The sequence below is a fragment of the Hippocampus comes genome, unplaced genomic scaffold, assembly GCF_001891065.2.
Source record: "Hippocampus comes isolate QL1 unplaced genomic scaffold, H_comes_QL1_v1.1 scaffold544, whole genome shotgun sequence".
Taxonomy (NCBI): Eukaryota; Metazoa; Chordata; class Actinopteri; order Syngnathiformes; family Syngnathidae; genus Hippocampus; species Hippocampus comes.
In genome coordinates this window covers 96,688-108,846 of record NW_017804999.1, presented here as the reverse complement: position 1 = coordinate 108,846, position 12,159 = coordinate 96,688, and the positions used below count along the sequence as shown (strand labels likewise).

At 47.3% G+C, this 12,159-nt stretch overlaps 1 protein-coding gene across 3 annotated transcripts in view; it reads right to left on the bottom strand.

Annotated features, from left to right (window-relative positions):
- The window catches only part of tafa5 (TAFA chemokine like family member 5), a 76,186-nt gene that overhangs the window by 25,590 nt on the left and 38,437 nt on the right, over positions 1–12,159 (bottom strand). For all 3 annotated transcript variants that reach the window (XM_019894948.1, XM_019894958.1, XM_019894968.1), the window contains exon 2: positions 2,334–2,483. In XM_019894948.1, coding sequence (XP_019750507.1) covers positions 2,334–2,483 — 150 coding nt within the window. The remainder of the gene's footprint in view (positions 1–2,333; positions 2,484–12,159) is intronic.

Sequence of the window (12,159 nt, the reverse complement as noted above, 5' to 3'; positions counted from 1 at the left end):
CCCCCCCACCCTTCCTCGCCCTGGATCAAATCAAGCCCATGGCTTGATGCGCTATGATTGCAGCTCTGGTCACGTCTAAAAGCTCCGGCGAGAGAGTCAGCCTGACGCACGCTGTTGTTTCTACCGCCGCCCGATTCACAGACAACATGCCAGAGATGACGATGGCAATTTCCAGCCTAATGCATATTAGCATTAGCATAGAAATGAGCATGTGGTCATTCACACATTGCTGCGATACAACTCTTTGAACCGAAAGACCGTATCAATAATAGATGACATGCCATCCCTTAGTTCCTTCTGAATGTTAAGGCACTTTGGAAAACTCTCTGCTCTCAACATAGCGCCGTTTGGTTTCGGAAGACCGCGATTCCCGACCTCTGTGCTAGCGCACTTCGGCGTCTTCTAAAAATACTGCTTCTTTGTCGGTGCCAGTGAGATGTGACGTACGGAACGATGAAATGCTCTTCCGCTACATGACAGAAGCTCCAATTAATTTCTAATGGCGTCATTCATCCAACAGAATAATAGACCCGTTCTTGTGGTTGGTGAAAAAAAAATAAATAAATAGGTGTCGGGGTACTTCCAGGATTGCAGAAACGCGGGTGGCGACCACCCACCAAAACTGAAAATGATGACAAAAACGTCTTGCGTTGGCGGGTTGCAAAGGGAAGCTTATTTAGCCAAAGGGCTAGCCCGCTAGCTAAAAACAGCTCTATTTCCCCCGTCAAAAGACCACGTCGGAACACTAAAAACAAAAGTGACTTAGCTCGTTCAGACGTCAGAACTTGCGCCGTGTCAATTTTCGATTCAGCTTACATTCCTTTGAAGGAATTAATAACAAATTAGGAAAACTGGTCGACGACGCCTTGATTGATTGTAGACGACCACCAAACGCTCACACTTGTCAAAAGTCACACGCAAACGACCTCACCATTCGGCGGCGGCTTTGTTTACACAGAACGTTACGTAACGGATGACACCATCCTGATTTTTTATTTTTTTTTTGGGGTGCTCAAACATGCAGCTGACAAGTGCCTGCTGGAGAAGAGCGGCCCATTTCGCCGGCGAGCGTTGAGGCATAATAGAGGCGCCGCATTCTCTCTCCGACTCTTCAGAGCTTCTTTTCTTTGTTACAGCTCAGCAGTCTCGCCAAACCCTCGGCCTCACTCAAAAGTCATCAGGCTAGCGCGGAGATAAAAAAGAATCCCGAGTAGGAGATTGCGGATATGCGACGGCGTCTTCAGGGTGAAGTGAGGAAAGGTTTCGAAACCAGTACGGGGAAGAAAAAAAAAACGCAATCCCCATTTCAACGATAGTACGTGACCGTCTACGTCGCTATTAAGAAACAGTGACCTGGAAACGGCCGGAGTGTGGAAACGGCGGCTATGGATTATCGCAAAATGGCCGTCGCGTCGGTACACGGAGGCATGAAGGACGCCGACGAAAGGCAGACCTCAAGGACTCCAGTGGATTAGAACTGATTGAATTCCCATTTGCGGCATTTCGGGTCACCGGTGGCAGCGCTCGTTCTCGCCGACTTTGCGACTGCGAACAAAATAAGACGGCGCTTGCACAGATAAGCACATTTGCATGGCAGTCATGGCAAGCCCTGGGATGTTTGAAATACAACCCGCAATAAAGTTTTTATACGGACGAGAGGCAATGTCGTACGGCGGGAGCTTGTAAATTACAACCCCGGCCTCGCAAAATATGCACACAAAGTTAGATTTTTATGTCTGCAATATATGCATACGTTTGATGGGTTTTTTTTTTCCAATTCCGGACAAGTGGCTTGATCGATACAAGGAAGTAGGAATGTAGCAACATTGATCCATCCGTGTAAGAAAAGCCCAAATTGCAAGATGAGATGAAATTCCACCCACTTGCTTTCTTGCTGACGGTAGCACCGCCAAAAAAAAAAAAAAATTAAAAAAATAGCCGAGTCACAGTTTCATTAGACACTTTTGTACTTGGGCTGAATGTTTGTTTGCTTTAAATGCGCAGGGAATGAATTTAACGGCCCTTGAAAGTGAGATGAATGCTTTCTTTTGAGGACTGCCACTACTATTAGCCTTGGAATTATATCACTCACGCAAAAATACTCGACTTAGTTCTCTCTCTCTCAAAAAAAAAAAAAAAAAAAATCATAAAAAAAATGAAGTGATATTTCAAACTCGATGCCCTTGAACGCCGAATTTCAATGTCTCCAAAATTGCTTCCTTCCATCTTAAGGCATTCTCATCGCTCGCTTTCAAGTTGCAGTAAACCACTTGAGCTTTAAGGCACTGGTATTCTCCGCCCCCCCCCCCCCCGGGACAAACTCGAAGCCTTACCGTCCACGCAGGCGGGTCTGGCTCTCGTGGTTCCCGCGATCTGGCCCTTCTTGCAGGCGCAGCGGGCCGTCTGCCTGGCGATGGTCCGCCGCGGTTGGCTGCTGTCCCTGTCCAGCGTCACAATCTCGCATGTCCCCGCTGCCAGCTGGCCTGCGAATGACAATACACGGCAGGGAGCGAGGTCAGACGCACGCACGCAGGCGGGCGGACGAGGGCGGCAAGAGCCAGCAATCTGCTTTGCCGCCATTCCGTGACACCTTCTGTCACGTCACTCGGACTATTCGGGAGTCTGCGCAAGTAGCAAGGCACGAGTCGACTCTTGTCATGTAGCCCCCCCACTGAAACTCAGAATTTGCGTTAAATGAAATTTATGTGTCAAAAGTACAACAGGTATCGGTCTGGAAAAAAAAGTGGTATCGGACATTTCTAATTTACTTGATATCATGTTTAATGTCCATTTAGTGTGTCCTTACTAACAGTGGGTGGGGGCGGGGGTTCCAACAAAACATTCATTCTACTAGTTTGCTGAATAGTCTCGCTCGTGAGGACCAAGTGGTACACCTGAAGCTGGATAGCAAGGATATGCAATCAATGCTCAAACGACTTTCCAGAGCTTCATCCAATCAGTCGCATCTCTTTGAAGGTAATGTAGCCATTAGCCATGAAGGAAGCGCATGAATACTGATGAACTTTGTAATTGCACTGCAGCGCCCCCGTCGCACGCGCGCACGCACCCGCGCTCGCCATGTATTCAATCAGGTGACCTTTGGCTCTGTAGCCGGGCCCTCGCTGCTCACAAATTAACCTTTGTCTGTGTGTGGAAGCCTCAAGGCCCCCCCGTGACCGCAGAGGCTTATCAGGACCTAATTGTGATTGGCACGAGAGCGGAAGTTGTGATTAAATCCCGACTCGAGTCGCCGACACTCGGCCGCTCGTCTTAATGAACTGAGCTAGCGAGGGGGTCAGCACCTGGGGGTAATGAGCATTCGCGGGCACGGAGGGAGCGGCGGCAAAGACCCTGACCGTGTCCGGGGCATAAAGCGGAAAGTTTCTCAAATTAGGGTTCCCTTGCTACTTTTAATGGCAGGAGTTAAGATTCAAGCGCTCAACCTGCTTTTTCTGCAGCAACCTAAGAAGCTCCTCCGCCATTGTTAAAATGTCCGTGGCGGTCTTGTGTGTGTGTAGAGTGGTGAGAAACGATGACGCGGGCGAGGGCTAAAGGCCAACCGTGCAGTGAGTCAGCGTTGCTCCCAGCGTGTTTCTCAGTCGTGGAGCGGTAAATACGTTCTTTAGCCTTTCTCAGTCTTTCGTTGTTGAATATTTTGAGTTGCCAGCAAAGCAATGAGGTATTTGCATAAAAGTCACAAAAAGTCTTTTCACCAAAAAAAAAAAAAAAAAAATTGCTTCCGCCAGCCCAGACCCAAAAATTAGTCTGTGTCGTACGGCTGATGACTAAAGACTGGAAAAGCTCAAAACCGACTTGTGAAAGAAAAGTCAACTCTTGCTTGTGAAAGGGACGGTTCTAAACTTTAGAAGAAAAAAAAAAGTGACAATTTTGCCCTATTGTGATCATAAAAACATAATCGCCAACAAAATGACACAAAAACAAAATCAGTCAAGAACGAATAATTGTATTTTTCCATCGGATTCTCCGCCTTATTTGAGGAATTTGCACAAACGGCCACGCAGCTGTTAGCGGTGCGCCTCGCCGTCGGCGCCTCGCGGCGGGTCGCTTCAAACAGGCGAGCGCGTGCGGGAAGCGACGATCTATAAATACGACCGCGCCGACGGAAGACTTGTGAGGAATATGCAGATAAGCGCTGCGACTTGAACACCAGATGACTTTGTTCAATAATGCATGTCAACAAAATCAAATGTGTCACGTCGTGGGAGATCAAGACGCCTTCTCCACCTTCATCGGCCCCCTCTTCCGCCATCGTGCCATCCTGTTAACTTCCTCGCCCGCCCCCTTTTTTTTTCTTTTTTGCAACGGCTCTGCCTTCTCGGCCCGACGGCGGATAATGACTTGTGATATCGACTCCGGTGCGGATGGCGATGTTTTGCGCGTTCAACTTCCCGCTCCCCCGAAAACCCACCGCCGACGCCGCCTCCCATCCGCGCCGCTCGCCTCTCCCTTCACCGTCGCCCGCGTCGACGCTCGGCAGACCGTTTGGATGTCTTTTGTGCCCGCATTTTCGGCGGCGCGTCAAGTCGACGAGCTCAAAGGCCGCGCTTGACGTCTGAAGTCGCGGCGGCTGTTGTTGTTCGTCTTTCTCCAGTCGCGGGAGCTCATTACTCACCCACGTCTCATCAACGAGGGGCCTTGCGCCGCCGCTGTCAACGCTGCGGCTGTCAGCAAAGCTAAATTAATATCCTCTTAATGCCGCGTTGCACTGTGTCCTCCGTGAGTGCTTCTATATGGGAATGAAAACAAATGTGCTCGTTTTAGGGCCGGGCTGGGCAGTATACGGATATGCTGGGTTGTGTATCGACTTTTTTGGAAAGTACACAGTGTCATGGTAGCCCTGCATCGTTTATCGAGCGGTGCTATAAATCCCTTCCATATTGCAGGGGTCAAATTTGACCGGTTTTGACATTTGACGGCAATAAGATTGACCTGAAATGTCAGTCTTTTGCCATGAAATTTGATGACCCGAAATACATAAACGTGGACTTTTTTTAAAATGTCATTTTTTAATAGTCTCTACTTTTCAATTCAATTCCTCCATCTTTTTGAAAATGCTTTGTATTAGTTGAGGAATAATTAGTTTTAGTATTAGTTTTAGTTTTTTTTTTTTTTTTTTAAATATGGGTTATTTGTCAAGCACAACATTAAAAAATAACAATCAAAGGTCAGTAAGTATTGTGCAATGAAGTGAAGTGAGGTACAAAGTACGACCCCTCCACCAAAAGAGACAGTAGTCATACAGTCATCAGAAAAATCGGAAATCGGGGGAGGAAAAAAAAAAAAACGAGAAAAAGGTTTTATTTGAAGGCCATATGGCCCGGCCCTGCTCGAAAACGCACTTGCGTTTAGTCATATCCGCCAAAAAGTGCTTTCCGTGACACGTCTGTGTCACTCGTATTTGGCCGTAAATCAAAGTAATGATGAAATCTCAAGCCGATGGTGGCCCTGGGGTGGAAAGATTTAAGGATGGCCAGAGACACTGACGCTCATGGGAGGTGATTTTTCACTTCAAAACAAACAACGGGAGCAAAACAAAAAGTGCTATTAAAAAGATTTGGAACCAGTGGCTGTGCTGAAAGGGCAAGGCGAGCCATCAACAAAGACAGGCCATCTTATTGGGTGCGGCGTTTCGCAACTTTGATTGAGCCAAGGCACATTGTTTTTGGATGAGATAAATCACCCCCCCCAGTAAATGTCACGAAAACTGAAACAATGACACGCGGTGGTAGTAAAACGCCATTCTGCTTGTCACGACATCCATTCGTCCCCATCCTTACCTTTTGAATCCGACAAACAGTGCGGGCCCGCGCCAACGGCGTAATCCGCGTGCCGAAATCATCGGCAGGCCGCACCGAAAGACTCCAAAGCTGCGAGCTATGATTTATCATCGGCCTTATCAGCTTGAGTTTGTCGAGCGGTTGTCATCTCGGTTGGCCAAATGGCTGATTAAAATGTATGTGTGGCCACCCTAGAGTGAAATGAACGCGGCGGCGGCGGAAGATGGATTCACGTGGCAGCGCGTGCGGCGTAATGCAACGTAATGTTATTGACACCCCCCCCATGCCTTATTATTTCGCCTCCCACTCCTCAGCACATTACAATTGCTCTGTCACAGGCCGGCCGTCTTGACAAATGGGCAGCGCGGCGACAAAGCATTTGTTTTCGCCGCGCCTCCCGTTTGGCCCAAAGGTCTCAGCGTGTCATCTCAGGACAGTCGCGCATTCATTTTTCAAAAAAAAAAAAACAAACAAACAAAAAAATATGCCTATTTTTGCTGCCCGAGAGATGCTGACGCAGAGCGCCGCAAAAGTTTCTTGTTAAGGGTGTTCACGCACTCCATCGAGTGGGACAAAGGGACAAAAAAGGGACAGCTTGTGTTGTTCGGGCTGATTGGATATCACCAGTAACTCAAAATAGATCCATTTTGTAAAAAATGATGGCATTTCCCTCTTGGTGCAAAATCTCACGACATGGTTCAATATGTTGCCACAGCTTGTGTGTGTTCCAACATGACTCGATGAGGATTGTGACATATGGACGTGTGTAAGCAGACGTCTTCCCGTCGAAAGGCGCATGTACAAAAACGTCTCCCCCAAATAATCTCCACTTAACCCAAAAGCGCGACATGACAGCTTGATGTAGTTGGCATCTGTTGCGCTGGGGGAGGAGCGCGGTGTGAGCGAGGAAACGTGAGGCATGAGCCCATGCCAGGATGCTGCATCGCTCCTGCGCGTACTGCAGCTGCTCAAAAATCAGCGAGGAGCGTCTGGCTTTGACGCTCCAAATATTTTTTATTTTTTATTTTTTTTTTGTAGCTGACAAAAATTACTTTCAATGTCCGTGCATTGCCTTTGATGGGAACGCTGCCCCCACTAAGATGGCCGCTACGTAGGCAGGCGATTGTTGGATACTTTATTTTGTTTACCGTTTATCCAGTAGCTATTTAGTTTGAAGGATTGTCGTCCTATTTTGTGTTTGATTATTACCATGTTTCGCCATCAAACAAAACGTCTCCGTCCATGACTTCTTTTTCAACGCCATTACTTTTTCATTTGTTCCTCCCATTCAATCGTCTTATAATTGCGTCGCCGCTCGGTATTATTTGATATTAAAACCAACATTCGTTCTTAATTTGAAGCCTTCAAATATCGCCGAATCGCTCTCCGGACGATGAATCAAAAGCTGAATGACAACCGGATGTTTTATATCAAAGCATGAAAAAGATTGAGCCACTTTCGCACTTTCCACGGCCCCATCAGTCACCTCGGCTTGGCATCTTGCCTGCAATCTTCCCATTTAACGCACGCTATATACCGTCGGACCGATTGTCCGTCACTTCCATCGGCTACCTTGAACTTGCCGTTTGGACCGGCGCGGGCGCTTTAATTCACACATGGCGGCAAAATGAAAGCGAAAGGTCGGAGGTCATGTCACGCCATCTTGGCCGGTGGCGTTCGATCGCTGCCGGAAAGAAAGTAAGCTCATCTCAAAGTGCCTCGATTTAGAACACACATTCATTATCCCCTCCGACACTGATCGATTGACTGAAAAGCCATCATAAAGCCGGCCTTGATATTATTAATACCCCGCCGCCGCCGTCGTGAGTCAGAGAAAATTCCGCAGACAATCCTCATAGGGAGCGCGCTCCAATCACGGCGATGGGGGTTGGGGGGGGCACGCGGCGAAGGGTCCATCTATTTTGAGTGAGCAAAGCTTGTCTGAGCACTTCTCTTTGCCTTGTGGAGACACTCTTGCAAAATGATTTTTTTTTTCCCCTCCTCCTCACTTCCGTCCAAAAGATGGGAGGGGAAAAAAAAAAAAAAAAACGCTTTGGCAAGCAGCTGGCACACGGGAGCAGACGCACTACAACATCAGCACATGCGCTTACAAAATAAGCAAGGCATAAATGTCAAACTCGGCCACATGATAGACTTTGCTCTCTCCTCTTCTGACTCATCCGCATTCTCGCAGCTAAGCCATTGTTGCCACGCAACCGCAGCCACAATCAAAAATTTTTTTTTAACTTCCTGCACAGTTTAGCAAGTAATGATGCACTTTTTTTTGTACACAGGTACACTGTAAAACAAAAAAAAACAAAAAAAAAAAAAGGATGATAAAGATCATAATTAGTATTCAAATAGGATTGTTTTTCGTACCATCCACAGCTATTAAATATTTCCGAAATAATATCAATCAACCCCCAAAAGTCACTCGAGCGCACTCTCGCGTTGTCGTGTGCCATCCGCTCCATGCTCCCTTGCAAGTGTTTTCATTTTACGTTTGCGTGTTTGCTTCTTCTGGTCAGAAAATGAAGCGTGGCTTGTTTTTTTTTTTTTGTTCCTTTCGCTTCCTTCCAACAGTCGAATCCTCATACTTGTTAGTTGTTGATCTTTGTTGTAACATTGAACATTGATGAAACGAAAGCACCCGCTGGCTCGCGCTGATGAAGTGTGAAACGCAAATATGTCCCCCCGCTGTCTGTGAGCAGTATACCAAAGCAATCTGATTGGCTTTTAGTCAAATCCATGACATCATTACCGCATCATTGCTTTCCCGGCATCTCTCTTCCAATATTGTTTGAGTAAGTTCCGATATTTTGGAAGCATTCCTTCTGAGAGATGTAACAGCCCACCTGCCGCGTTTGCTTCTCGATTGGCTCTTTTGAGAGACGACGCTTTTATCATGCATGATGATATCGACGGACGCTTGCTTCTCCGTGACATCCAAAACACAAAGGTTTTTGAATTCCTCTTCTCTCGTCGTCACGTATCGATTAGATTCGCCGTGGAATTGACTCGCGCCCCGAATAAACAAAGCTCAATTTCCGTGTTGCGCGACCTTGTGCAAAAAGCACACGCGGAATGGCGTTCTCCCGCGGGACGCCCCTCCCGCCGTAGCGGTGCTTTAGAATTGTGAACGCCGCTTAATAATTCCGGCGCGTAAAACAATGCACGATCATCTATTAAAACTGCGAGAGAAGAGGGGAAACAAATGACCCCCTGTAACCCCACGTACGGATATGAGCGCGCTACCTTACTGTCGCAATTAAGACCACATCCGTCCCGCTCCCCCCCACGAGGGAGGCACTTCGCAGCTCGGCAATGATAAGGCAAAGTCCTTAAATGTGCCTGCAATTTGGCACACTAAAGACCTTTGGGTGAATGTGGGACGTTCGCTTTGCGTCCTCAGGGGATGAAAACGGCATTTTAACAAGGCTAGTGGAGTACACAAATCTATAATAAACATACTGAGTCCGTGTGTGAGTCATTGGGCGTGAGCTGTGGTTGACAGCAGCTTCTGCACGACGGGATTTCCAAGTTAGGGGGACCATGCGTGAAACAATATGGTATTATTTGTACAACACAACCCAAAATAATTAACCCAAGAACTCGAAATTGAGAATGAGGCTATTTGTTTTAATGGATGACACCCTCGGCGACTAATTAGGGCACGGTGTCTATTATGGGGAGGGCCACTATTTGTGGAAATACGGTATTTCACGCTGGCCTACTTGACTGGATGTGGCCCGGCTTCTTGTTTTCTGGGAAGTGTTGCGAGAGGAACAAACAGCAAAGCTCACACGGCGCTCACCGCCACTGAAATAAGAAAGGGATTTATGTTGCTGCAGTCGGGGAGCCACAGAGACTTTGAGAGGCAGCGCACCTCTTCAAAAATGCAGCCGCAGCTTGAGGCCACCACGCGGTGACGACAACAAGCGTGACTGGTCATGTTGAGCTAAACTGGCCGCGGCCTCGCAGACAAAGGGAATAAAATGCCACTTTCCTCAGCGGGGCTACATTTCAACCAGCAGAGCTGTTTCCGCTCCTCTCGGCGCTGCAAACAAGATAACTTTCGCCATGTAATAGTTGTTGTTGTTGTTGTAGTACCATTGCCTGCTTGTGTGTGATTATCATTTTTTTTCCTTTAATATGTGTGTGCTTGTTTCGCCAGAAGCTTGAACCCATCCGGAATCTGTGAACGCTCATTCTATTTGACTGCAGTACAGTCGCAGTCTGACCCACTTTATACAAATGTATTCGGATCACCTTCAGCTGTTTTATCCTCTCCCTTTTATAGCGAGAGAGTGGGTTTACAGGTAACACTGTGTCAAAATTCTGCTTGTGGGACGTAATAAGGGACCGTTTTGAGCTGATTAAAATGCAAAAATTCTCCGAGTTTGACATTGTCTATTACAGGGGAGGGGTTTGTACACATTCGGGAGGAGCATGTATTTGAACCGGTACGTTCAGGTAGTGGAGATGCAGCGCTGCACTTAATCGGTATGATATGATTCCAAAGGGGGCATGTAGAGGATGAACAGGAAGGATCTTAGCACCAATCCCTGGGGGACGCCAGAAATTATTATACAGCAGAACCTCGGTTTACAAATTTATTCTGTGAGTCTGTTAGCGAGCACTCAAGAGCCGAGTTGGAATGAAGATTTGTTGACCTTGTTTTGTGTGTGAGTGTGCGCGTGTGTGTGTGTAGTAAAAACTAAATAGAGAACAATATAGAAATAAATGAAAACACGTCATAATATCACGAATCATACTGCCAAGGTCTCGGTCTTTTTGCATTCAATAATGTCTGCTGTGGGAATTGCGTTGAAGTCTGGAACGTGGTGATTATTTCGGGCTAGTGGTCCTGATCTTTGTTAGCCCGTGTAGCCTGTGTAGTCGCGCTGAATAAAAGGCGGCATGTTAAAATGCAGGAAGTGGATTTACTGGCAAACAGCAGACCACAGAGCCTCGCTCACACCAGCGAATTTTTGTACCGTGGCCGGAGGTGAAACTTCCACTGCTCTCGATGCAATTAAAATTCGCTAGCTCTCTCCTAGCGCTTGCTAGCAGGCACAAGGCCATGCGTTTGTGAACTGAAAATAATGCGCTAGCCTTTTCTTTCTTTGAAAATGTAGTTTGTCCACCAAATTATTTGTAAACCTAAAAAGGTTCCATTTCACATGAATAAATAATGAAATTATTACAGTTCAGTAAAATTGGACTCTTGCAACACAAGCTGAGATTTTGTACACGTCAATGGCCTAGATGGGCCTCGGTATCCTCGGCGCTTGTGTATGGGAGTGGCTGAGTGCATGGCTCCTTTCACTGCAGTCCCATCAGCATGCAGGCTGAGGTGTGGCCCAGTGTGCTGATTGAATACAGAGGCTGCGGGCCCCGGCGCTGCCTTTAATTCCCGCCCCCCCCTCCCTCGTTTAACTTGGCCTCTGTGCTGCCGCTCAGCTGGGCCATAAAGACGCACATAAAAAACACACATACACACTTCTGACTTGTCTTTCTCCGAGTTTTCTGCTTTCCAGTCCACATTTGGATGAGTTTTTTCTTCTTCCGGCTAGTCCTCAAACATTGAAATCATATTCTTACTGGATTTACACCTTGTGGCACCACAGGCAGTTAATTGCCATGCCTCAGAGCCATTACGGGGGATTCTTTGGAGGATCGTGCCAATTTGCCAGCGCGATCTGTTTTTATTTTACTCGCCAAAGGGGAACGCTCACGACGGCGTTTAATAAAATCAGCGGTGGGGGTCTGTGATATGTTGTGGTTACTGTTATCTCCGGCGATAAAGAATCGCTTTTTCTCGTTCGACTCGCCGCACTTGTTGCGCCAGGAGCTTTTACAGCTTGCTTCCTTTCCAAGAATAGTCGAGAGTCCCGTGACCCAAGCGCCATGAAAAAAAAAAAAAAGGATGATGGTCCTCCGCTGTTTAATTATTCACGAGGCCCCCAGTAAATATGGGAGGCAACCCCCGTACTCGCTTGCAAAATAACCCTCGTAAGCTCCTCTCCTGGAACTTTATGAGTACAGTGCAAGGGAGGTCTTCAGCATTTCCCAGTAAATTAAAGTGGACAGCTTTAACACTTTTATACATATTTAAAACAGTCCATTAGATGATTGACCTCCATAAATACAGACCGAGCGACTCAGCAGCGGCGCGTGTTGGCAGCAGTCAACAGATAGGACTGAATGTGCCATTTGAAACAAAAAGTTGGCAGCCGCGACAGGCGGAGAGGTAACATTTTAGCGGCTTGGGAGATGAGGTGCGGTAGGGGGAGAAAGAAAAGGGCTTTTATTTGGATACATGAGAGGAAAACGGATCCCGATGCGGAACACGGCGGCC